Source organism: Populus euphratica, unplaced genomic scaffold, assembly GCF_000495115.2.
Source record: "Populus euphratica unplaced genomic scaffold, PopEup_1.0 scaffold68.1, whole genome shotgun sequence".
Lineage (NCBI taxonomy): Eukaryota > Viridiplantae > Streptophyta > Magnoliopsida > Malpighiales > Salicaceae > Populus > Populus euphratica.
In genome coordinates, this window is record NW_011499901.1 from 7137 (window position 1) to 31454 (window position 24318).

At 33.9% G+C, this 24318-nt stretch overlaps 2 protein-coding genes across 6 annotated transcripts; one reads left to right on the top strand and one right to left on the bottom strand.

Moving 5' to 3' along the window:
* Positions 1 to 62: 62 nt before the first annotated feature.
* LOC105132764 (peroxisomal nicotinamide adenine dinucleotide carrier-like) lies at positions 63 to 17192 on the bottom strand. 4 transcript variants are annotated; one of them, XM_011036433.1, is made up of 13 exons: positions 17165 to 17191; positions 12777 to 12895; positions 12479 to 12586; positions 12306 to 12380; positions 8955 to 9085; positions 8667 to 8721; positions 8086 to 8238; positions 7296 to 7364; positions 7102 to 7209; positions 6930 to 6998; positions 6529 to 6583; positions 5023 to 5253; positions 63 to 191 (listed from the first exon to the last, which is right to left on the bottom strand). In XM_011036433.1, exons 2-12 carry the CDS (start codon positions 12864 to 12866, stop codon positions 5063 to 5065), a joined length of 1104 nt encoding a protein of 367 aa, XP_011034735.1. In that variant the 5' UTR covers positions 12867 to 12895; positions 17165 to 17191; the 3' UTR covers positions 63 to 191; positions 5023 to 5062. The 4 variants fall into 4 exon arrangements, 3 of the variants coding, with proteins under 3 accessions (XP_011034735.1, XP_011034736.1, XP_011034737.1); XR_843634.1 differs by lacking the exon at positions 63 to 191 and adding an exon at positions 5530 to 5696 and having other exon boundaries at positions 5164 to 5253; XM_011036434.1 differs by lacking the exon at positions 17165 to 17191 and having other exon boundaries at positions 12777 to 12997.
* On the top strand, positions 16588 to 24096 carry LOC105132763 (chaperone protein dnaJ 10). 2 transcript variants are annotated; one of them, XM_011036431.1, is made up of 11 exons: positions 16588 to 16773; positions 16887 to 17019; positions 17316 to 17375; positions 18442 to 18524; positions 18732 to 18891; positions 20161 to 20290; positions 21438 to 21596; positions 21964 to 22142; positions 22244 to 22324; positions 22416 to 22574; positions 23662 to 24096. In XM_011036431.1, exons 2-11 carry the CDS (start codon positions 16933 to 16935, stop codon positions 23770 to 23772), a joined length of 1209 nt encoding a protein of 402 aa, XP_011034733.1. In that variant the 5' UTR covers positions 16588 to 16773; positions 16887 to 16932; the 3' UTR covers positions 23773 to 24096. The 2 variants fall into 2 exon arrangements, with proteins under 2 accessions (XP_011034733.1, XP_011034734.1); XM_011036432.1 differs by lacking the exon at positions 17316 to 17375.
* Positions 24097 to 24318: the final 222 nt, after the last annotated feature.

Sequence of the window (24318 nt, forward strand, 5' to 3'; positions counted from 1 at the left end):
ATAATTAATTTATATATAAAAAAATTATCTTTTGTATGAATAATTTTTTTCTTTTTGAAACCAAAAAAAAAATACAGAATTCCATTACTATAGAAGCAAAATGTTAACTTTTGAGTTTTTAACTCATAATGCCTTAGGGAGTGATTGGTCCAAGCATGAGGTGCTGTCTTTAACCATTATATATTTATGATTGTTAAATAATATTTATATAATTTTATTTATTAAGGATATAATAATATTTTCAGTTTGACCTATATATACTTTAGTTGTATTTAAGTTAAGACTATACACTCATAATAAATAGATTATTGAGAATTATAGCCTTCTTTTTTTATGTTTGTTCTTAATGAATTTAACATGATATCAAAGCTAATTTTTATGGAACGAGGCTTAATCTCGAACACAATTTCACAGATCCAACTCTGTGGTGAGTTGGTTGGGGGTTTGCAAATTTTTTAGAGTGATATTTTGTTTTTTGTTTCTATAAAATTTGGTATTTCATCAGTTTCTGCAATTATTTTGGTATTTCATCTTCCCTTCAGCTTTTGTAATTTGGTATTTGTATTCAGTTTTTGCAAATTTATTTTGTATTTTGGAGTAATCGTATAATTTTGAGAAAATATTTTTTTAGTTTATGTAATCTCTGTTCAGTTTCTGCAAATTTGGTATTTTGTTTTCTGCTGCTTTTACATTCTGGTTATTTATGATTATTGATTATGGCTACTGAAAGAAATGATTCACTTTAGTCTATGAGTGTGAGGTTGGATGAGAATAACTATTCGTATTAGAGTTATGTAATGAGAAATTTCATTAAGGGTAAGAGGATGTGAAGGTATGTTATGGAACTTATATGATACCTAAGAATATTGAGGAAGGGGATGTTGTTTTGATAGATACATGGGAAGCAAATAATGCAAAGATCATTACTTGGATCATCAATTCTATTGAGCATTTGATAGGTACACAGTTGGTGAAGTATGAGACAGCAAAAGAGGTTTGGGATAATCTGCAAAGGTTATTCACACAATCAAATTTTACAAAACAGTTATCAATTAGAGAATGACATACAAGCTCTTCATCAAAAGAATATGAGTATTCAAGAGCTTTATTCTGTTATGATAAATCTTTGGGATCAATTGACTCTTACAGAATCGGTAGAATTAAAGGCATGTGGTGGCTACATTAAGCGTAAAGAGCAGCAACGATTAATGTAGTTTTTAACAGCACTTCATAATGATTTCGGAGCGCTTGGAGGTTCAATTCTGCATCATTCTCCGCTACCTTCTATTGTTAGTAAGTTATTGGCTAAAGAAATACATCTCCAGTCTTATTATGAAAAGAAAATTCTTTCTGCTTTAAATCATTCTATACTAACATGACCTTCTAACTCATTCTCTAATCATCAAAATAAGCCTTACACAAGGGTTGGCTTCGATGAGTGCAGTTTTTGTAAGCAGAAAGGTTATTAGAAGGCTTATTGTCCTAAGTTGAGATATCAGAATCAAGCTTGGAAGCCTGACAATTAGTCATAATCTAATACTTATAGACTACCTTAGGATTATAAATCACCACACTACAATACCGCAGCAGTAGATTCCCCAAGCTCTATTATCGATCCTAATACTTTGGCTAAGTAATTTAAGAAGTTTCTCTCATTACAACCACAAGCAATGTCCGCCTTTTCTTTTATAGGTCAGTTGCCTCATAGTTTTTCAGGTTTGTCACACTTTAAATGGGTCTTGGATTCTAGTGCTTCTTATCATGTATCTCCAAATTCCTTATCTTTTACCTCTATGTCCCATTTATCCTCTATTCCTGTTATAACTGCTGATAACACTCTTGCCCTTAGTAGGTGTTGGTTATGTTGTCACACCTCACTTGTTTCTTCCTAATGTTTATCTTATTCCAAAACTCAAATTGAATCTTGCATCTGTTGGTCAAATATGTGATTATTTAGTCATGTTTTCTGGCTCTTTTGTTGTGTACAGGATCTATAGTCTTAGAAGCTGATTGGGACAGATCGTAGGAAGAATGGACTATATATTTTGGATGAGTTAAAAGTGTCAGTTGTTATCACCGCTGCTATTACTACTGTTAATTTGTCTTCCTTTCATTTAAGTCTTTCATCTTCTAGTTTTTATTTATGTCATTCTCGTCGAGGTCATGTTTCGTCTTCTCATTTGAGATTTTTAGCATCCACAAGACCTTTAGAAAATTTAAAAACTTGTGGCATTTCTGATTATAGTGGATGTAAACTGATAAAAATTTTCACTTTACCTTTTAATCGAAGTATTTCTATTTTTTCTTCACCATTTAATTTGATTCATTTTGATGTATAGGGACCTTCTCCTATTGTCACAAAAAGAGGGTCTCGATATTATGTATCTTTTATTGATAATCATACTCGTTATTGTTGGGTTTATTTAATGAAACATCGTTTTGAATTCTTTGAGATATATACAGCTTTTCGAACTCTTATCAAAACTCAACATTCTGTTATGATCAAATTTTTTAGGTGTGATTTGGGTGGAGAATACACCTCTAATAAATTTTGTTAATTGCTTACCTTAGATGAAACCATCCATCAAACTTTTTATACAGATACTCCTGAACAAAATGGTGTTGCTGAAAGAAAACATAGACACATTGTCGAAACTACTCGTTCTCTCTTGTTATCTACTTTTATTCCTATTGAGGTTTGGGGAGAAGTTGTTTTTACTGCTGTAAGTTTGATTAATACAATTTCATGTTCTCATAGCTCGGGTCTATCTCCTTTTGAAAAGTTATATGGGTATGTCCCTGATTATTCCTCATTTGTACTTGTTTTGTTCTTCGTCCTCATGTAGAATGTAGTAAGCTATCCTCTTGATCATCTATTTGTGTCTTTTTGGGTTATGGTGAAGGTAAAAAAAGGTATTGTTGTTTTGATCAATAACTCAAAAATTTTATATATCTCGTCATGTTGTCTCCCTTGAGCATATACCTTTCTTTTCTATTCCATCCATTACTCATAGCCTAACTAAATCTAATCTTATTCATATAGATCCCTTTTTCTAAGGATTCTAGTAATGATACCTCTTCTCATGTTCGATCGATTTGTACTTATAACTCTATAGGTACTGGTACTTTACTCTCTAGCACACACCTAAAGCTTTATTCTCATCTACTGCCCCTCAAGTTTCATCGGAGATTGTGGATCCACCTCTACGTCAGTCCATTCGCATTCGTAAGTCCACAAAACTACCATATTTTGCTTATTCTTATTATTCTTCATCATTTACTTCCTTTTTAGCTTCTATTCATTTTCTCTTTAAGTTGTCTTCCTATAAAGAGACAATTCTTGATCCGCTTTGACAGTAAGCTATAGATGAGGAACTTTCTGTTTTGCATAAGATAGATACTTGAGATCTGGTTCCTCTACCTCCCCGTATGAGTGTTGTTGGTTATCTTTGGGTGTATAAGATCAAAACTAATTCTGATGGGTCTATTGAGCGATACAAAGCTAGGCTGGTTGCAAAAGGATACTCTCAACAGTATGGTATGAATTATGAGATATTTGCCCCGATTGCAAAAATGACTATTACTTATATTTTTACTATCATAGCTTTGATTCGTCAGTGACATATTTCTTATATTGATGTTAAAAATGCCTTCTTGAATGGAGATCTTAAAGAAGAAGTTTATATGACACCCCCTTTTGGTATTTCACATGACTCTGGATATGTTTGTAAGCTTAAGAAAGTATTATATGGTCTCAAACAAGCATCATGTGCTTGGATTGAGAAATTATCTATTGTGATCTTGTCTCTTGGTTATGTGTCTAGCAGTCATGATTCTACTCTTTTTATTAAGCGCACTGATGCAGGTTGTATCATTCAGTTTTTATATGTTGATACCATGATTATTACTGGTGATGACATTAATGGTATTTCAGTTTTGAAGACAGGGTTGACTAGATGATTTGAAATGAAGGATTTAGGTTATCTTCAATATTTCCTGCGTATTGAGATAGCATACTCACCAAGAGGTTTCCTTCTTTCTCAATCGAAATATGTTGTAAATATTATTGAGCGAGCTAAACTTACTGATAATAAGACTGTAGATACTTCTATTGAGGTTAATGCAAGGTACTCTTCTTTTGATGGTTTATCTTTGATAGATCCTACTTTATACCATACTATTGTTTAGAGTTTGGTATATCTCACCATTACTTGTTCAGATATTGCATATGTTGTTCATATTATTAGTCAGTTTATTACTTCTCTTACTATTGTTCACTAGGCAGTTGTTCTTCGTATTTTGTGATATTTTTTTGGTATAGTTTTTTAGAGTCTTTTAATTTCATCCACTTCTTCCTTAGAGCTGCGTGCATACTCTAATGCTGATCATGATAGTGATCCCACATATCACAAGTCTGTTATCGGGTTCTATATTTTTTTAGGTAATTCTCTTATTTCTTAGAAGAGCAAGAAACAATCTATTGTTTCTCAATCATCCACCGAAGCAGAATATCATACCATAACATCTACTACTAAAGAGATTATTTGGTTACATTGGTTACTTGCTGATATCAAAATTTTCTTTTCTCATCCTACTCTCATGTATTGTAACAACCAAAGTTCTATTCAGATTGCTCACAACTCTGTTTTTCATAAGCAAACTAAGCACATTGAGATCGATTATCATCTTACTCGTTATCATCTCAAGCTTGGCACCATTACTTTGCCTTTTATCCCTTCTTCTTTGAAGATTGTAGATTTCTTTACCAAGGCGCATTCCATCTCTTGTTTTCGTTTTTTGATTGGAAAACTCTTGATGCTTGTAGCTGCCGCATCATAAGTTTGAGGAAAGATATTAAATAACATTTATGTAGTCTTATTTATTAAGGATAGAATATTATTTTTAATTTGACCCATATATACTTTATTTGTATTTAAGTTAATACCATGCACTCATAATAAACAAATTATTGAGAATTATAGCTTTCTTTTTGTGTTTGTTCTTAGTTAATTTAACAATGATAAGGTTACGTGATTGCCTTTTCATGAGCTATAAACAAACATCAACTCTTAGAAATTATCAAATGTTTCTTGCTCCTATCAGCCAGTACCATGTAAGCCTTAACAAGCTCCTCTTTGATCATGAAAAGAACAGAAGCTGCAAACACACTCTGAACTATCTTTGTGCTCATCCCCTTGTAAAAACCAGTCAATCCTTCATAACGGATCATTTTGACTATCGCATCAAGAGTTCCTGCATGTATACCAGTAAAGAAGACAAAAACTAGTATTATAACAGTGAGATGGCAAACAAAACTATAAATATCCTAGAATTCAATTCTGAAATCACATAATTTGTTTTTCAACTATTGCAAAAAATCTTAGCAAATTGTCATTTCTACCCCTAAAAGAGTTCAAGGAAATTCTTAAAGGATTTTTATTATGTTTGGGATTATAAGATTTTAGGGACGTGATCTAAATGTGTGAAAAGCTTATGGTTAACATCCTAAAGTAATTCTTGAACTTTTACAAGTGTGGAGCTAGTGAGATTTTTCCATTTCCCCTTTAATTCCTCTGCAAATCAGATCCACAGCTAGAAGCATCTTGCATATCTACAAATGTCAATCCCTGGAGTCTATATGTTTGATTGCCCCAATACAAATTTTATCGTGCATCACTAATAAATCTTTTATTCTTCTAAAGAGTAAACTGTGAATTAACCATGTCACTAGAAAGAAGCAAATTTGGTTGTTAATTGTACCAGAACTGATATGCCAGTCCAAAACTAACTAGTTAAATACATGTAAAAGTTATTATTTACCTCAAACATTTATTTTTATCATAATTACTAGTTATTTTTCTCCAAATAGGAGTAATTTGAGCCATTTCTAGCAAAGTCCTTAAATTGTATAATTTTATGAGATATTTTAAAGAGAATTTAAACTCGGATAAGATTTTTCTAGAAAGTCAAGAAGCTCCTCCTTTACCAATTCCACTAGTCATCTTCCTGTTAGTCAAGCACAACTTTCTTCTTAGAGAAAACCACTTCTACTATACTATAAATACCACCTTTTATTTCACTCCATAAAATTTGAGCTCACTGAGTATCGCATATCCTTCTCATTCAACTCCAAGACATGCCTTATCTAAAATCTTTGAAATGCTATCTCTTTTCCAAGTCTTGCCACTTTATCAGTATGCATGCTAGCATGATAAAAAGTGTTCGTTCACGTAAACTTACTAGAAAAAATAAATAACGTGAAAGTTTGGCACAACCAAAGACTGCAAGGAAAAAGTCCACGCAACTTGTTTTAACCTTCAAGGTTTTAACCTCGTGTTTATAGGTCAATCAATGTGTTGTAACGATTAATTCATAGAACAAATGCACATCAAACTGATTTTAGAAAAATATACTATTGTTATTATAAAAGAAATAAATGCAACAGTTTGGAGGATAGAGACGATAGCGACGAACTCTAGAAGTAAAATAATTTTTTCCCATTATGCCTGTGTGTGTCTGAAAGCAAACCTGAGTATCTTAAGAGGTTATTTCCACCAATCTCCTGTTTTGCTTGAAGCCTCGACTACAAAAGGAACAGAAAAAGAAAAAGACTTCAAGTATAATTATACAGAACTTTGTGCATAATCACATGCATGAGAGCTTCTGTGTCCATGTTGTGCTAACATTATGAGAAAAGAACTTAGTGTGCTAAATCAGTTGCTTATATAACCCCAAGTGAGAAAATAATCTATAGTTTCTTGTGAAATCTAAAGCAGAAAAAGTTGCAAGGACGAGATCATGAATCCATTTTATTTGAAAAGACCAACACAGCAAGCAATCATCCAATATTACAAACAAGTCAATTATAAGAGAACAGTTACTTCCATAAGGATGATCACCAATATTACAAAAGCTAGTAGAGAATTTACCTTTACAACCAATAGGGGATATGTTGAGACAGTTGCTCCCAATTTTGCCAAAGCTCCTAGTAAAAAGACCTTTCGAAATGACAAGCGAATGTTCACTATATATGTGCCAAGTTTAAATATTTCACAAATGACTAAAATAACAAAACTAGATTATCTAAAGTAGTTTCTATACCTCTAGAGCAGTCACATTTTTATACCCCTGCTTGTTAGCAGAGCGTTTAGCCCTTAGATGCTTTGATGAACTCTCATAAATCATGAACTGGATTGATGGATTGCACACCTGGAATTCATAAAATAGGATCAAATGAGGAGTGGAGATGAACTTTAAAAATGCACCTAATAATGCACAAACAAATCGAGGCTAACCATAATGAGGGTAGGGATGATGCCTTTCCAAAATCCAGTGATTCCTGCTTCGCTGTAAACTTCACGTGCCTTAAACACACGTAACAGAAACCAGAATCGGTGTCAATAAAAAAATAAACATAAAAGACTCCAGTGAATGCTCAAGTGATAATCTCAGTGGTAATGATCTTATTATCATTGATAACCACAGCTATAGTGTTATCTTTTCTAGAATGACAACCTATAGCCAATTAAAATAAATAAATTTTCTCCCTTATTAAGATAACTATGATGCATTTGTTGCATGCAAACAATCACAATGGTCAAGGGTGGCAGAATAGGAAAAATTACAAACCCCACATGAATGGGCTTGGTCTTGCACCATAACCATTCATGTCATAATTATGTAAACACAATTTTGAGACAAAACAACGCCAACATTTTGCAGGTTATCCAACAAATTCAAAAGTGGCAAATGATTAAAGTATTTAATTACAAGTCTTAGATTGGCACATTAGTAATCTGCGCTTATGTAATATAATATCAATTTTACCTCTTCCTATCTTTCATCGAGCCAACCATGATTCTAGAACAAGATCAAGTTTTAAATAGTTGATTATTGTGAGCAAAGAAAAGTTAAAAAGACAGAAAGTAAGTAACGAGTGGATGATTTACAAGTCTTAGGCAAGGTTACATGTGATGCTTCATAAAACAAAGGATGTGAAGAAGCACTTGCAAGCATCAAGCATATGTTGTGATAAATATTAAACATAAAGATGGATTAAGAAATGAAAGGTGAGTGGAGACCTACCGCTTGTAAAGTTCCATACGGATGAGGTTTTATGGAATCAAGTTCAGCTAACTTCTCTTCCAAAGTTGAATCTATTGAGCTTCTTTCAGAAGCTTCGCTCAATAAAGCTTGTTTCTTTCCCTCAATAATTTTTCTTTCTGCTTGAGTTTGTGTCTAGAATCAAATACTTTTGTCAGAAAAATCTTCGATGGACGTAATTAATGAATATATAATTAAAGGTTACAAAACATTTAAAAGTTATAAACTCATGTTCATCTTTGTCTTGTATGTTATGATTGCAACTATTGTTATTTAAAAACAGGCGTGCAAAAGATATAGCATCCCATGTATACAATGCCTGAAAACATACAACATGAGCTAAGCAAGCTATATGTATGTTTCAAAAACTGACAGGGCTCAATCACCCTACCCTCCTACATATCTTGTATATCACCTGTTTCCTTACTATGTGCATGCGTGAGTGTCTTTGTGCACAAGAAAGTGGAAGGTCTTATTTTGATGACTAATATTAAAGATGATAGCCAAAGTGTGGGCAAAAAATAATAAAAAAATCGCATGTATGTACATATATATAAAGGCACCTGCATACGTGTTACAAGAACCCATATCGGGTTTGTCAACAAGACATTCAAGGACCTGCAAGATAAAAATAAATGTGCAGTGATGATGTTAATCATGAGTAAACATCTTCATTATAAGTGAGATGCAGGCATCACTGATCTCTTTGTTGCTAAAGAAGCCATTTCAAAGAAAACAAATGTCTATTTATTCTCAATTGTTCCAACTCTGGGCATGATCTTCCTAACTCCTCAGGAAATGTGTTGTTATGAAAATTTTAATTAAATGGATTAGTATTGTATAGTATTCACCCAGCAATGGCAGCCACAACAAGCCAAGAAAACATGCCAACAGTACCATCTCCCAGTCCCCTGGCTTTGCGTACAGCTGCAATGGACACGGCCTTGTTTTTGAAGACTTGATAAAAGTAGTAGTAAATGCCCTGTCAACATGGAACGAAGGATATTAGATCAGAACCGGCAACGTGAAAGGGAAAAAAATGATTAATCAATACTCTTTACTTGTTCTTATTAGGCATTTGTCAAAAAGGGTTGATGGTGCTAACACAAATGCCTGAGTATCTGCACCAATTCCGACCTTTGTAATGTGATATTTAAAGTTATGACTGTGATTGTTGGGAGGTTGAAATTAATGATGCCAAAATTGATTAGTGAAGTTCAGCGTAGTTTTGTGCCAGGGAGACATGTCACAAATAATATAATTGTTACCCAAGGAGATAATTCACTTAATGCGCAGTATGAAAGGGATGAAAGGGAAGAAGTTGATCTTGAGAAGGCTTATGATAGGCTTAGTTGGAGTTTTATTAGAGAGACACTAATTGAAATTGGATTGCCGAATGAGATGATTGGTACTATTATGAAATGTATAGAATCAGCTTCCCTTAGTGTGATATGGAATGGTAGTGCTACTCAAAAGTTTTTTTCAAGCCGTGGTATATGGCAAGGAGATCCCTCACTGCCTTCTATCTTTGTTCTATGCTACCATCTCAACTTATTAGCAGGGAGTTGGAGGATGGATTATGGAAACCTTTCACGGTTAGCAGGAATAGATTGGGAATATCCCACTTGTGTTTTGTTGATGATATGATGTTGTTTGCAGAAGTAAATACAAAACAAATGGACATAATTTTAAAGTGTCTAAATGTTTTCTGTGAAGCATCAGGGCGAAGAATCAATGTGGCAAATACCAAAATACTCATTTTGACGAATGTTTCAACCTTTTTGGCAAATTCTATTAACAGGAACAATGGTTTCAAAGTTTCCAAGGATTTGGGCAAGTGCCTTGGGGTTCCATTGTTGCATCAGAGAGTTGTTGATGATATGATGTTGTTTGCAGAAGCAAATACAAAACAAATGGACATAATTCTAAAGTGTCTAAATGTTTTATGTGAAGAATCAGGGCGAAGAATCAATGTGGCAAAGACCAAAATACTCATTTCGACGAATTTTTCAACCTCTTTGGCAAATTCTATTAACAGGAACAATGGTTTCAAAGTTTCCAAGGATTTGGGCAAGTACCTTGTGGTTCCATTGTTGCATCAGAAAGTGACTAAGCAAACTTACAGTTATTTGCTTGAAAGTTTGCAGAAGAAGTTAGCAGGGTGGAAGTTCAACAATCTCGCACTGGCAGACAGAATCACATTATGCATATCTATTTTTTCTACAATGCCTCTCTATCCTGTGCAAGCTGCCATGCTTCCGAAGCATACTTATAATAAAGATAGAAAACATATGTAAGAGGTTTATTTGGGGCCATAAGAAGGGCAGGGATAAGATACATCTTGTCAATTGGGAAACGTTGTGCAAATCTAAAGAAGAGGGTGGGTTAGGTTTTAGAAGCATGGAGACGATGAATAGGGCATTTATAATGAAGTTAGCATGGGGTGTGTTACAGGAGAATAGTTTGTGGGTGAGATTTTATGAATAAAGATTTTGTGTTGTGGAAAGCAATTTGTCAGGTGTGGCCTCAAGTATCCGAAAGCTTGAGCTGAACTTTAAGGAATTGTAGGAAGGTTTTGTTTTGGAAGGATGACTGGTTAGAGGGGCTACGGTCATCTAATTAATTTATCTAATAGTGAAGTTCTAGTGGACATTGTTGGTTGCACAGTGGCTGATATGATTGGAAATAGAAAGCAATGGAAGTGGGAAATTTTTACACATTGACTCCTATGCAAGTAGTGATGGTCATTGATGGGTAAATACCTCCTGATCAGAATTACGGAAGTTGATTCAGTGGTTTGGAAACACTCCACTAATGGGAATGAATTTCACTATTAAATCAGCTTATGCTTTGTAGGAGGCGGGAGGCGGCGTTATGATGGATCGGGAATCGGGATCCTTTATGGCGGATTATCTGAAAGTGTTTCTTTGGATTGTGGCTCATTACGTTATAATGACCAATGAAGTGAGGTGGAGAAGAAGAATTGCGTCAAATCCATGTTGCATCCATTGTTTAACAAGAGTAGAGACCTTGCTTCATGCTTTGCGTGATTCTCCTAAAGCACGTAAGGTTTGGTAATCTCTTGTCAAGGTTGAGGAGAGAGGGTATTTTTACAATCAGAAGTGGTATGCTTGGTTGATTTCTAATCTTGCTTTGAGAAACAGAGGTTCTCATGATACGGATTGGCCTTTAAAGTTTGGCAATGCACTGTGGTTTATTTGAAAAGATAGATGTCAAAGAATTTTTGGTGTGAAGCAGGTTAATTGGTATGGTACTGTTTGGATACCGCTAACAAAGATTTAAGGCAGATAGGCTGGATTTATCCCACACAAGAATGGGTCAAGCTTAATATGGATGGTTGCAGTAAGGGTAGAGGGGTGGCAGGTGCAAGAGGAGCTATTCAAAATGGTATGGGGACCTGGTTGAGGGGTTTTGCTAGGAATAATGGGGTTTGCTCTTCGGTAACTGCTGAATTGTGGGCGATTTATATTGGGTTAGAGCTTGCATGGACAAAAGGGTTTAAAAAGGTTATATTGGAGTCAGATTCTGTTGTTGTGATTAATCTTATAATCAAGAATAATGCTACTATGGATAAGAAATATAATTTTATCATGCAGATTAGGAGGTTATTGGATAGAAATTGGGAGGTACAAACTACACATGTTTACAGGGAAGCAAACTCTGCAGCTGATTGGTTGGCTAATTATGGGTTAACCAGGGATACTTTAGATAGGAACTTCGATGTTTTAGAAGAGTCACCTTCAGAGCTCTATTCCATCTTGTATTATGACCTGATTGAGTCTCTTTTTTTCGTTTAATTTATTATGACCTGATTGAGTCCACTTTTCTTCGTTTAATTTAGTTTGCCCCGAATATCACCCAAAAAAAAACTGTTTCTATTGCCGCTGGTTTTCATTGCCTTTTCAAATTTGTAAATCTTCCTTGTCCGTGGTGAGGAAGCTGTTCTAGCATTCAATTTGCTCATAGATGCAGAAGAAAGAATGAGGCTTCTATTGTATTCAATTGATGCTTTTATATGAAATTCCTAAACTATCTAACTCTGTGTGTGTGGAACGAGTGAAAAAAAGAAATGGAACAAATGGCACGAGTTAAGCATATACCAGTAGTAACCATGAAAAAAAAAGAAGAAGGGCAAGCATTAGACAATTTGGGGATAGCATTGAAATGAAAGAAATGTGGACCTGAGAAGCGGCAGTTCCAAGCAAAGAAGGCCTGAGGCCGCTGTATAGTCCACCCCAACCTTCGCTTCTAACGACCTGGATAATTAATGGATTTAATTAATTTTTTTTAGAAAAAACAAAGTCACAACGATAAATTAAGGAACCAGAAGAAGAAATCTAACCGAACATCTGACCTGGAGGATTTGAAGAAGAGTGCCTGTGGTTGTGCCAGAGCGTTTGGAAGGGGTTTGAGGTTGCTTCTTCTTCTTGTCTATTCTCTCAGTTTGCTGGCGCGTATTCACCTAACGTCACGGCAATAATTTATTTAGTTTAGTTTAGTTTTTTTCTTTATTTGAAATTTAATTTATTTACTTAAAACAAGGAAAGAGAAGTTGAGGAAGATATAAAGAGGGGAGATGAGCTGCTGGTGATAAGACCAGTAAGAGCAGGGAGGAGGAGTGTGTGCGTGTGAGCGGCAGTGGAGTAAAGTACTGTTTGGAGGGGATAAGTGATGATTTGAGCAACAATACCGCCTCCTGCTCCTGCTAACCCGTTCGCTACTGCGTTAGAATTGGAGGACATCGCTCTCTCTTCTTCTTCCCCCCTCTTCTCTGCTCCACTTCCTCCTACCTAACTGTCAATTATCTCTAGTCTATCTATACACACGCCCCATGTTAACACCAGAATTAATTGGAGTTAATTTCATTTTATTTGCTGAAATGTATATTACAAGAAAAACTAATGTCCCTCGATTTACCGAGACAGAAATCACAATACATTAAAACTGCTAAAAAAAGGGACAAGTGGAATAAGATTGTTTTTTTTTATGAGATATATTTGTTATTAAACAAATAATTGAGACAAAATGATTTGTTCAGTTTTTTTTTTCTACTACAGTATAAATATTAATTTACCCTTTAAACATGGAATTTAAATTTTTGGGTCGGATTCATTTATCTTTTTTTAAAAAAAAAAAACAGTTACTTGGGAAAAAACATACATATATTTAGAGGTTTCTCCACCTTTTCTTTTTTAAAAAAAAACAGTAAAAATATAAAACTACCCTTGAATTTTTTTTAAAAAAAGGTTGCATGTAAGTGTGTTTTTATTCTTTTTATATGGTTTTGTTATAAATTTTAATTAGAGTTGGGGGTAATTGAATATTAATATATAATTATTATTATTTATGTTAAAAACTTATTAGCAAGTGTTAGGCACGCGCACCAATAAGTAGTCATTGTTCATGTTTTTTATATGGCACGTGTGGCTCCTAAACAACACCAAATATTGCATTTTAAAGTGGTATTCAATGTGTCTCACCACCCTTATCATGTTGGTGAGATGGATGTGCTAGACAGTACGCAGATAAGCTCCGCCAAGGATATTTCCCTAGAAAACCTTATTAGCCATTGCAAAAAAAATAAATTATCTATTTGTTTGTTAAATAGAACTAGGCCTTTACTTTCTTTTTTTTATTACAATGTAGTTGATCTTGAATCATTTATTGAGTTAATTTATTTTCACATTTGATTTTTATATAAGATTTAATTTTCATTCTTCTAATTGCAATGTATTTGGTCTTAAATCATTTATTAAGTTTTTTTAACTAAAAAAAATGATAAAAAAACAATTGAAAGAACGAAGACTAAAACTAGATAAAAATTAAATTAAATTAAATTAAATATTAAGGAGACAAAATTGAGAAAAAAAAGATAAATCAAGAAATGATAAGATTATAGCAATAAAAAGAATAAGACAAAAAATGAATTAAAAACTAAATGCAAAAAAATACTAAGGAATGAAATTGCAAAAAAATAATAATAAAGAAAAGTATAAAATACATAAAAGCAATCAAAAGCAAAAGGGTTAAATTAAATAAAAAAAAAACAAATTCAATAGAATGCCCAAAGAAGAAATAAAAAAAGCTAAACTTCAAAAAACATCAAAAACCAAATAAATAGTAATTAAAAGAGGAAGTTAAAATTGATGAAACTACAAACTGGATGGCAAAATTATTTTTTGAAAGAATATGCATGAATTTTAAAGGCATGAAAGAGAAAATAGAAAAGGAAGAAAAACCTCATCATAATCTAACCGAACCTCTCTTATAAGCACGCATACAATTGTTGTAAATAGGACAACTTGCCCTTTTTAATGTCACTACAAAAACAAGATTTTTGAAATTGAAAAGGCCCTCAAACGTCACATTAATAACATGAGGATGGTTACTCGATTGCACGCGTCAACGATTTTTTAATAATATTTAATAATTGAAAATTATCAAACATCCCCTAATAAATTGAAAAATAACAAAGAAATCATAATAAAATGACTAAAACAACCTTGAAACTAACTCTCTTTTTTAATCTAAGATTAATCTTAACATCTCAGTGTTTTAAATAATAATAACAAAAAGACAAAAAAACTCTTCTGTGCATGTTTATGATCAGTTTTTAAAAAAAAATAAAAAGCCCCTCGTTGAAAGCTTAACCTTTTTTTTGAAAAAGATAAAATATTTATTTTATTATCTTTTAAAAAAATATCTTCATCAATTTATCCCTAATCAATTTTATAATAACTAAAAAATTAAAGGCCAAATTAGTCTTTTTTGTCAATGAAAAAAATATATTTTTCACTTCTTCAATGAATAGAAACTTGTGTCTATGTTCACAAAAAAATCACTATTGCCTTTTAGTTATTATCTTTGTAATATTAAAGATTAATTAAAAAAAACCAACCATGAAGCAAACAAAAGAAAAAAAAATAATTAAAAGTAAAAAAAAAAGATACGAGCCCACTTATATTAACCTGTTAAACCCATAATTTGTGTTATGAAATCAAGATAATTTTATAAAAAAAACAAAAAAAATCAAGAAACCTATTCTAAAAAAATCAACATTTGTAATGAGATCGAAAAATAAAATAAATAAAAAAATAATGTGAACTCATGATTCGAGTTATTTAATTGGAAGCACCAAATCTAAAAAATTATAAAATCTAAATTTTTATAAATCAAATATTAAATAATAAATTTGAAAACACATTATAAAAATAATAAAAAAAATAACAATTAAAAGGACAGGATTATTTGAAAAAAAATAGATAATGAATAATTTTGAATTGAGGGGTTAAATTGAAAAGAAGAATTATTTAAAATAAAAATAAAAAAAAGAAACCACTAAAAAATGAGGGTCAAATATAAAAAAGCAAAATAATATTTTTTTATTAAATGGTGAAATTAAAAATAATTGAAAGTTTACAAAATATGAAAAAAATAAAGAAATAAAGATCAAATAAAAAAATAACATAGATTGAATGATACAATTAAAAATAAAAATAAAAATAAAACTTGCAAAATGATAAAGAATAAAAATTTAAAAAAACAAATAATTTTTTTTATTCATCCCTAAAATTAAATACCTCATTTAAGAATTAATAAAAAAACAAATCTCTCATGATACATCAATATAGCTCAGTTGTTGATAGAGTGAATACACGCGTCATTTCTTAAATATAGGGGTGTGCTCTAAAAAAAGTTAGGTGAAAATCCGGAGAGAAGAAAGATAAAAAGAAGAAGAAGAAGAAGAAAAATCTAGCGATAATTTGTTCACCAAGACTTAACATGCACAGTGAAGGAAAAAAACATTACAAATAATAGAACGACACCATAAAAGCAATTTCTTAGCTGCAGTATGACAGCGCCGGCGCCGCCTGAGAGTTACGACCCCCTCAACGCCTAATATGTGTTTTTTAATATTTTTTAATTATTGTAAGAAAATAATTTACCTCTCAGTCAATCTATTATACACACACACACTTAAATATAAATCTTGAAATGAAGGTTGTCATAGGATATTCATTGTGAAAAAAAGAAGAAGGTGAAATCACAAAAAAAAAAAAAAAAACTCTCAGAGACCAATTATCAATTATCTGATTTTTTGTCAACAAAAAAAACTTAAATAAATCTTGTAATTTACCCTTGATCTGTCTTATTGTTTGATTTTGTGAAAAGCAAAATCGTCAATTCTACAATAATCTCTTTAGTGCTGCGACGTTTTTCTCATGCTCTATGTATATTTTTGATAAATATATTATTTGTAGTCATCAAAAATATTTCAAGTAAATAAAAACAATCTGGGATGGTTGGGTGAATGATCTGCATCCATTTGTTATTATTATTATCATTGCCCTTGTCTAATTGTAATTAAGCGAAATTGCATGGGAAATTGTTTAAATAATAAATTAATTCATCTAAATTTGAAAGTTTCAAGCTGAAAACTTTCAAATAGTAGAAAGTACAAGCGGAAGTTGCTGGGAGGCTGGCAAAAGAGGAGAAGGTACAACGCCGAAGGCAGTAGTCAACGCCAAAAGCAACGCCACATCACCAGCAGCAGCATCGTCCTCCGCGACTCTCTTTTTTTACTGCCAGCTGACATTACAACGAACGAGCGGAGCGGGGCTGAGAGAACCTATCCATCTTCTCTGCACTGTAATCATCTCTGCTTAACACGCTGCAAAGTCTTTACAGAATTTTATATATCAAGAGTTTAGATTGTAAAATTAAAAAGTACAACTAGTTGGTAAGTAATCTTCGATTGACAGGGAAGGGAAGAGAAGCGATCTGGATTGAAAGAGAAGAAATTATAAGATGGTGAAGGAAACAGAATACTACGACGTGCTTGGAGTCAATCCCACAGCCACCGAGGGTGAGATCAAGAAAGCTTATTACATCAAGGTAATTGCCATATTTCAATTTCAAGAAATTACTTTACTACTCTTGCTTACTTTCTCAGTAGAAACGGATAGATCTCGTTTTCTCGCCATCCATCATCATTTATCCATTCATTTCAACTGGCTGGATCCCTTGCGATGATAATGACGCTTCTTCTTCTTATTAAATAAACCCATAGAATGTTTTGATTGCTTACTTCTCTATTCCATTCTATTCTATTATTCTAGTGTAGACTACAGCTGCTATAATCTTCACTAAGAGTCATTTCCTCAATTTTTTTGTTTAATTTTCCTCCGCAGGCACGGCGGGTCCATCCTGATAAAAACCCTAATGATCCCCTTGCTGCGCAGAATTTTCAGGCAAGCCTTTCCCTTTCTGAAATAGAAATACTGATACCTCTTTTTTTATTTGGTGTTTCTAACTTCGTTGTTTCAACAGTAAGTCATCATTAACAATCACAGTCGTATTTGCATGCTTCCTTGCTTGTAGTACTGTTTGGAAAAGATTTTATACTCTCAAATCAGATGGATATGTCTTGAAGTGGTTCATGAGCTATCCATTTAGTCTCTCTGGCATGTTCTTCTTTATACAGGAGAGTCATTTAGGATTGCGTTTTACACTCTTCCCATGAAATCCACACGGGATATTTAAGGGTTGGAAATGTTCATTATTTTCCCCTTCCCATTACACTCTTTCGAGCTTATTTATTCAGTATCACGCTTTGTTACTTGCCGCCTAGGATTATTGTTGGCATTAACTGATAGTACAAGATGAATCATTTAGAAAGTGGTAGGTAGTATTAAGTTTGAACATTAGATCTAAATGAGCAGAGAAGGAAGGGAAGAAAGTAAGTAAAGACCGAAAGGAAGAGGAGTAAAGGGGTAGCCTCCTTTTTTCAGATGCATATGAGGGAAAAGGAGAGGATGCACCTACCTTGCTGGTTAGGAGGGAAAATTTAATTGTAAAAGTAGTATTACTCTCCGCCACCCCCATCTGTTCTGTTCATAGACTAATTATCCAAAATTAAAAAAACCCCCAAAACAACTATCATTGTTAACCACTAAGTGTTTTTGTGGATCCCAAGTTACCAAATTTTCCCTTAAGGTTGAAGAGATTTCATCTTTAGGTTTCTTGAATTTTTCTGGAACTGCATCACATAGCCTAAATTGTTCGTCATATTTTAGGGTCAAGTTAAGGTTAGTTGCCACATGGCAAATGACTGTTGGTTAAAAAAATCTAATTTCCTTACTCTTAAAACTCGAACAAGTTTCCAGGTATCAAATGTGAATATACTTGTTATATTAAATTCTATGTTTCATTCTTGGGTTAGATCCATGCATTCAAGGATCGGCAGGAACAGCAATGTGTATTTGGGTATTGAAAACATTGGCATCTCTTATTGAGATTTCTTTCTTTCGGATTCAGGTGTTGGGAGAGGCATACCAAGTATTAAGCGATCCTGCCCAGCGGCAAGCTTACGATGCTCATGGAAAATCTGGAATCTCAACGTTAGTTTCTCATTCTTAATCTGTGGAAAAATGAATTTCAAGGCTGATGGATTGTCTGGCTTCACATAGATTTCAATGTAATATTGAAGCGCAGTATTAGTGGAAGATCACAAGGCGTTTCAAATAGAATATTCAAATAAGATAGAGCTTGAAAAAAAATTTCTCTTATCTTTTTTCTTCTTACATTTACATCTTCATTCTCTGCAGCGAAGCAATCATTGAACCTGCAGCAATTTTTGCGATGCTTTTTGGTAGTGAGCTTTTTGAGGTCTACATAGGACAACTTGCTATGGCATCAATGGCTTCACTAGACATTTTCACAGAGGGGGAACAATTGGATACTAAAAAGTTGCAAGAGAAAATGAGGGTAAGATCCAATAGCATACCATTATTTATTATCAACTGAACCCTTGGCATTTCATTAGAACTTCTCTTCTTTTCCTTATTTTTGTGTGTGCGCGCGCGCGTGCTGATTCTTTTGTGTCTTATTGCTTTTAAAACGAGTCTCATTACTGCTGAGGATTTAAACAGTGATAAGAAGAGAAATGATACAACAAAAAGAGTATGGGGAAGTGAGTTTGCAAACCTGTGATCAGCTGGGAATTTTTTCTTCTCCTCTTTGCTGATACTACTGTCAAAACTGAGGGCTTTTGGGCAGAGTGTTAGAACCTCTGCTGCAACTATCATGTCTCAAACCAAGTCAGAGTGCAGGTGCCCCCTCTGTGTGGCAATTATACAATAAAGAAGTTGATGTCCATCACAGAGGCTGAATAAAGTTACCTTCTACTTGTGATTAAAGCAACGCAGCATGCTGGTTTTTTAGCATCTTTGTAGGAAAAATTAAACAAAAAAAAAATTAAAAAATGAAAAATGAGGGGAAAAAAGCATTTTCGAGGTAGATAAGTTAATGGGATTGGGATGGATGCTTGCACTTTGCAGTTGCACACCTTGAGGTACACTGACCTCAATCTAACACACAGCATCATTTTATGCTTAGGATATGTTTGGTATGGGGGTAGGGGGAGATTGCAAGGGTATTTCTTAACCCCCTATACATGTTAACCTTTGGGGGAGAGAATTTTCAAGGAGGGTAACATTTAACCCTGAAAAGGGTTAGATGTTAACCTTCCAAGGGGAGGAGCACAGGAAATTTTTTTTTTTTTTTTGGGGGGGGGGGGGGGGTGTCCCCCTTTTTTAATCTAATATTATTATTTTATTTTTTTTATAATTTCACTTAATTTTAATTTTGATTTGATTTATATTGGGACTCATTTTTACCCTTATTTTTTTCAACTACTACCTAATGTCCTTAACACTTCACCTCTTAACATATTTTTACACCTTTAACACTTGTTCTTTAAATCATACTCCCTTAACATTCCTCCACCAAACTTTTAACCCCATACCAAACACAATCTAAGTATAATATATGTCATTAATTTTCATAGTGAACATAAAACCTCAGATGTAGCACTTTCTCTAAACTTTATCTGTAAGAGTTTGTTTTCATGCATTTATGCCCAGGCTTGGTTGAGTTGGACTGAGCATTGAAGATGTGCTCTGTTTTATTACTTGAATATTTGCTGATGAATTTGTGTTATGAAGGGTTACACTTTTCAATTTTATTTTTCAACAGGTTGTTCAGAGGGAGAGGGAAGAAAAACTTGCAGAAATACTAAAAGATCGACTTAATCAATATGTCCAAGGCAACAAAGAGGAGTTCATTAATCATGCTGAGGCTGAAGTAGCTAGGCTCTCAAATGCAGGTTAATTTTCATTTTCTGGAAATGATTGTTTAAAGGATATGGAATTACAAAAAAAAAAAAAAAACAAATGAAGAAAGGAGTGCAATACAATAAGTTCTCTGTGTATGCCTGGTTTTATTTAAAGCTGAATTGGCCATCTCTTTTGCTTTAAATTGATCTTTAGGGAGAACTAAACTCTAAAGTGCTTTTCTAAATATGGGATCTACACATGAAACAGCCAATGCACCATTTCCATTTTAAATGGGAGAGATTTTCACTCTCATGATGAGTTTCATTTTTTTCATGTGATGGTTTATGGCTTTTGAACTCAATGATGTCCATTGCATGAATTGCTAGCCGATATAATTGTAAAAAAATGATGTTTAATTGATTAATATGCTGATTGTATGAGGAATGTGTGGTTGTTCCACAAGGGATGAAAATTATGATAATTACATAATTATTTCCTGATGCTTATGTGGTAGGTACAGTTGAAAAGGTGAGGATTTTGGTGATTTCCAAGAGAAAAGATTCAATATTTTGGACATGTTTTAATTGCAGTTGAAGCTTATAGGCTAAAAATTAGGTCTGCTAGAAAGTTTCGAAGCTCACATTTTTCAGTAACAGTAAAATTGTTGTTTTATCTACATCAGTAGGGAACTTAATCCAACTGGAAAAATTAAAATAAAAAAAGAACCCAATCATTACTTAAAATCTAACCACTTGACTAAAGTTGGGTTACTGTGTGGCAGAGAGAAGCAAGTGGATTTAGTTTGCCGGGCTTCAATCTTTTGAGGGAAAGAAGTGGCGTGTTTGAATAGTTGTTTTGTGAGTCTGCTTATGGACTAAAGGAATTTACTAAGAGGAGAATAGAAATCATTAGGAGCATGTTTCATGACCCTTGACTGAAGAACAATGAAGCACAAACAAAAGCACCACAAGCATTAATTCTTATAAAATTAATGCTGTCTATTTAATTCATCCTAGGAAACTGAAAAAAATCCCTCTTTTTTTTTTTTTCCTTTTCTTTTTCAAACTACCAGAGATGGTTTGGTCAGTGACTGGTGAAACCGCACTTTAACCACAGCCCTTTGCAATCCTTCTCATCTTTTGTGTTTTGACATTATGCGTAATGCTTTTTTAAAAGTTTTTGTTCTCTGTTTTACAGCTTATGGTGTTGATATGTTGAACACAATTGGTTACATTTATGCAAGACAAGCAGCAAAAGAGCTTGGGAAAAAAGTGATATATCTGGGTGTGCCATTCATTGCTGAGTGGTTTAGAAACAAAGGCCACTTCATTAAATCCCAAGTAACAGCAGCAACAGGTTGGTGGACACTTGTAGCTTTGATCAAAACCATGTATGGTGGTTACTTGTTTGATCTGCATTTTGGTCAAACCATACAGGCTCTTGGACCGTTATTCAGGGGTAGTTTATAGGTGTCAAAACCTGTATCAAATTCTGATATATTTCCAGTGTGTTGGGCATGCGTCTGATCTCTTTTCATACACACTTCTGTGTGTGTTTGTGCATATTTTCTGTATATAGCGTTAAATTGCTCAATGTATTTTATGTCAATAAAAAAAGTTCAACTCTTTGTTGCACAACAGTTTTCTGCATGGGAAATACTTCTATAGGCTATCTAAGTTTGGGCTTTTACCCTTTTTGCTTCTTTTGTGGCTGTTGTTACCAGGTGCCATTGCCCTGATCCAGTTACAAGAGGAAATGAAAAAGCAGCTCAGTGCAGAAGGGAATTATACAGAAGAAGAGCTTGAAGCATACATCCTATCCCACAAGCAGTTGATGACCGATTCCCTGTGGAAGCTTAACGTAGCTGATATCGAGGCCACTCTTTCCCGTGTTTGTCAGATGGTTGTTTTGCTAGTCCATAGATATTAATGGTTGTTGGCTAAAACTTAGTTGCATAATAGGTTCAATTTGTTTGGTGGTAATCTATTGATGGTTTATTTTAGGTTCTTCAAGACAACAGTGTCAAGAAAGAAGAGCTTCGTGCACGAGCCAAGGGTTTGAAAACTCTTGGTAAAATCTTCCAGGTATTACTTTCACCCATGGTTTTTGCACTTTCTCTTATAAAAATAGTTATTCCTCAATCATCTGAAACTGGAAAGAATTTTGTGAATATAGAGGGTAAAATTGGCCAATGGAGGTGAGGGTGAAACTGTGCTAGGTGGTTCTCTGCATCAACTGAATGGAAGAGTACCAAGTTCTGATGCTTTTTCTCCTAATACGTCACCAAAATCTAAAAGTCTTGAAGAGGCATCTTATAGCACATTGGCATCACAGGTACTTCTCATCTCCAGCTGTTCACACACATGCTTCTGTATCTCATTCTTTTTCGGGCTTCAAGGCATTTCAACATTTTGGTATTTGATTGGTGTGATTCATGGCCAATGTAGTTTTATCACATTTCAACTATCAATTTGTGAGACAGTTCTGGAAAACTTAGGCAAGGTTACAGAATCTGGTGTGGGGCATGATTGAGTAGGCAGGGTACTTTCATGCGTCAGCATTTTCATATTTCTGCCCCTTTTTGTTGGTGAAGAAGTTTTGAAGTAAAGTGAAGATACAGCTGGCTTTCTTTATGTTGTGTGTTTCTGCTTGTATGCAGAGGAAGAAAAACCACCGAAAAAACAAAGGGGAGATTTTTTTTATATAATTAATGGTGCTACTAAGAACAAACTAGGTTGGCAGATGTCTGCCTGTTGGAAACTGGATAGATAGCACCAAACAAGTTGTGGGAAAACTATGAGCATAAACAATGCTGCTACAGATGTGAAAGTGTGTGTTGCAAGGAGCTAATTTGTATGAAGGTGGTACAAGGAAGTTAAGCTGACAGAGACCATTCTGACTTTTCTTTTAGCCTGATTCCCTTCACAGAGATGGGGTGGTGGGACTTGGATAGGCTAAGCTCTGTGTGAGGTTGTGCTCTTCTGACAATATTTGGAGAGCTTATTTGGCATGACTTTCAGTGAGCAATGTGATGACCTTTGACTTGAAAAAAGAACTAAATAGAAAAATATTAAACAGGCATAGCAAGTTTCACTTTACAGAGACACACATGCACACAACAAAACCGTCCCCCTCCACAGTCATCTGACAGTGAAAGGGTGTTAATCTGGTATATTTAAGGTTACTATTGCCTAAAAACTGAGAATAATTAATGTGATGGACTTTTATGTTCAATGTATCTCCAACGAATGTCAGAACAGTCCCTGACATGTTTACATAGTAGAAAATGGAAGAGAAGGGTGGGGAATTGAGAAAAGCACCCTTGTTCATCTTATATAGTTCTCACTGTTTATTGTTCATGTTACTGATTCCTCTCTCCTTTCCTTTAATGTGGTGCTCATGGAAATATTGGACATCTTAGAGCCCCTATGTGGAAGCTCCGCATTTTGATGGTGCTCAGTTTAACTACAACTTCCCAAGGCCAACGGCACCTCCTGGTGCACAGAGACATTCTTCTACAGGCAGTAGCTGAGGGCGGAAAATGATGATCTCTTGTGCGAGAAGCTTCTATACTGATGTTGTGTATCTATCCGGGAAAGGTTTGAATTTTCATTTGTTTAGTATTCATGGAAAAGCCCAATTCTCCTCCACTTTGGTGGGCATAGTGTGATTTATGTATTTATGTGTGTGGAAGAAAAATATTAATACATTACGAGGAAATGAGAGGTGGTTGTAGAAAATGGTGTTTCTTTATGTTTTGTCTAGATGACTAGCCTGTGCTTTATTGTTCTGTAGTTTTTATGTCTTCGAATGTTATATGGTTTAACAGATGTACATTCATGTTCAGGTTTTCACTTTTCATTTGCTTCTTGATGATTAATGTATTGTTGCTAGTCTAGTGGATAAAGCAAACAGGATTGATATTATTTGCCTGTTGTTGCTAGTCTACTGGAACCATATAGTAAGTTGTCATGTTAAAAGACATTTCTTGAGGAGAGGTGTTTTTTGTTCTTATAAACGACTAAAACTCTTATAAACAACTAAAACTCTTGAGGAGAGAGGTGTTTTTTTAGTCGGT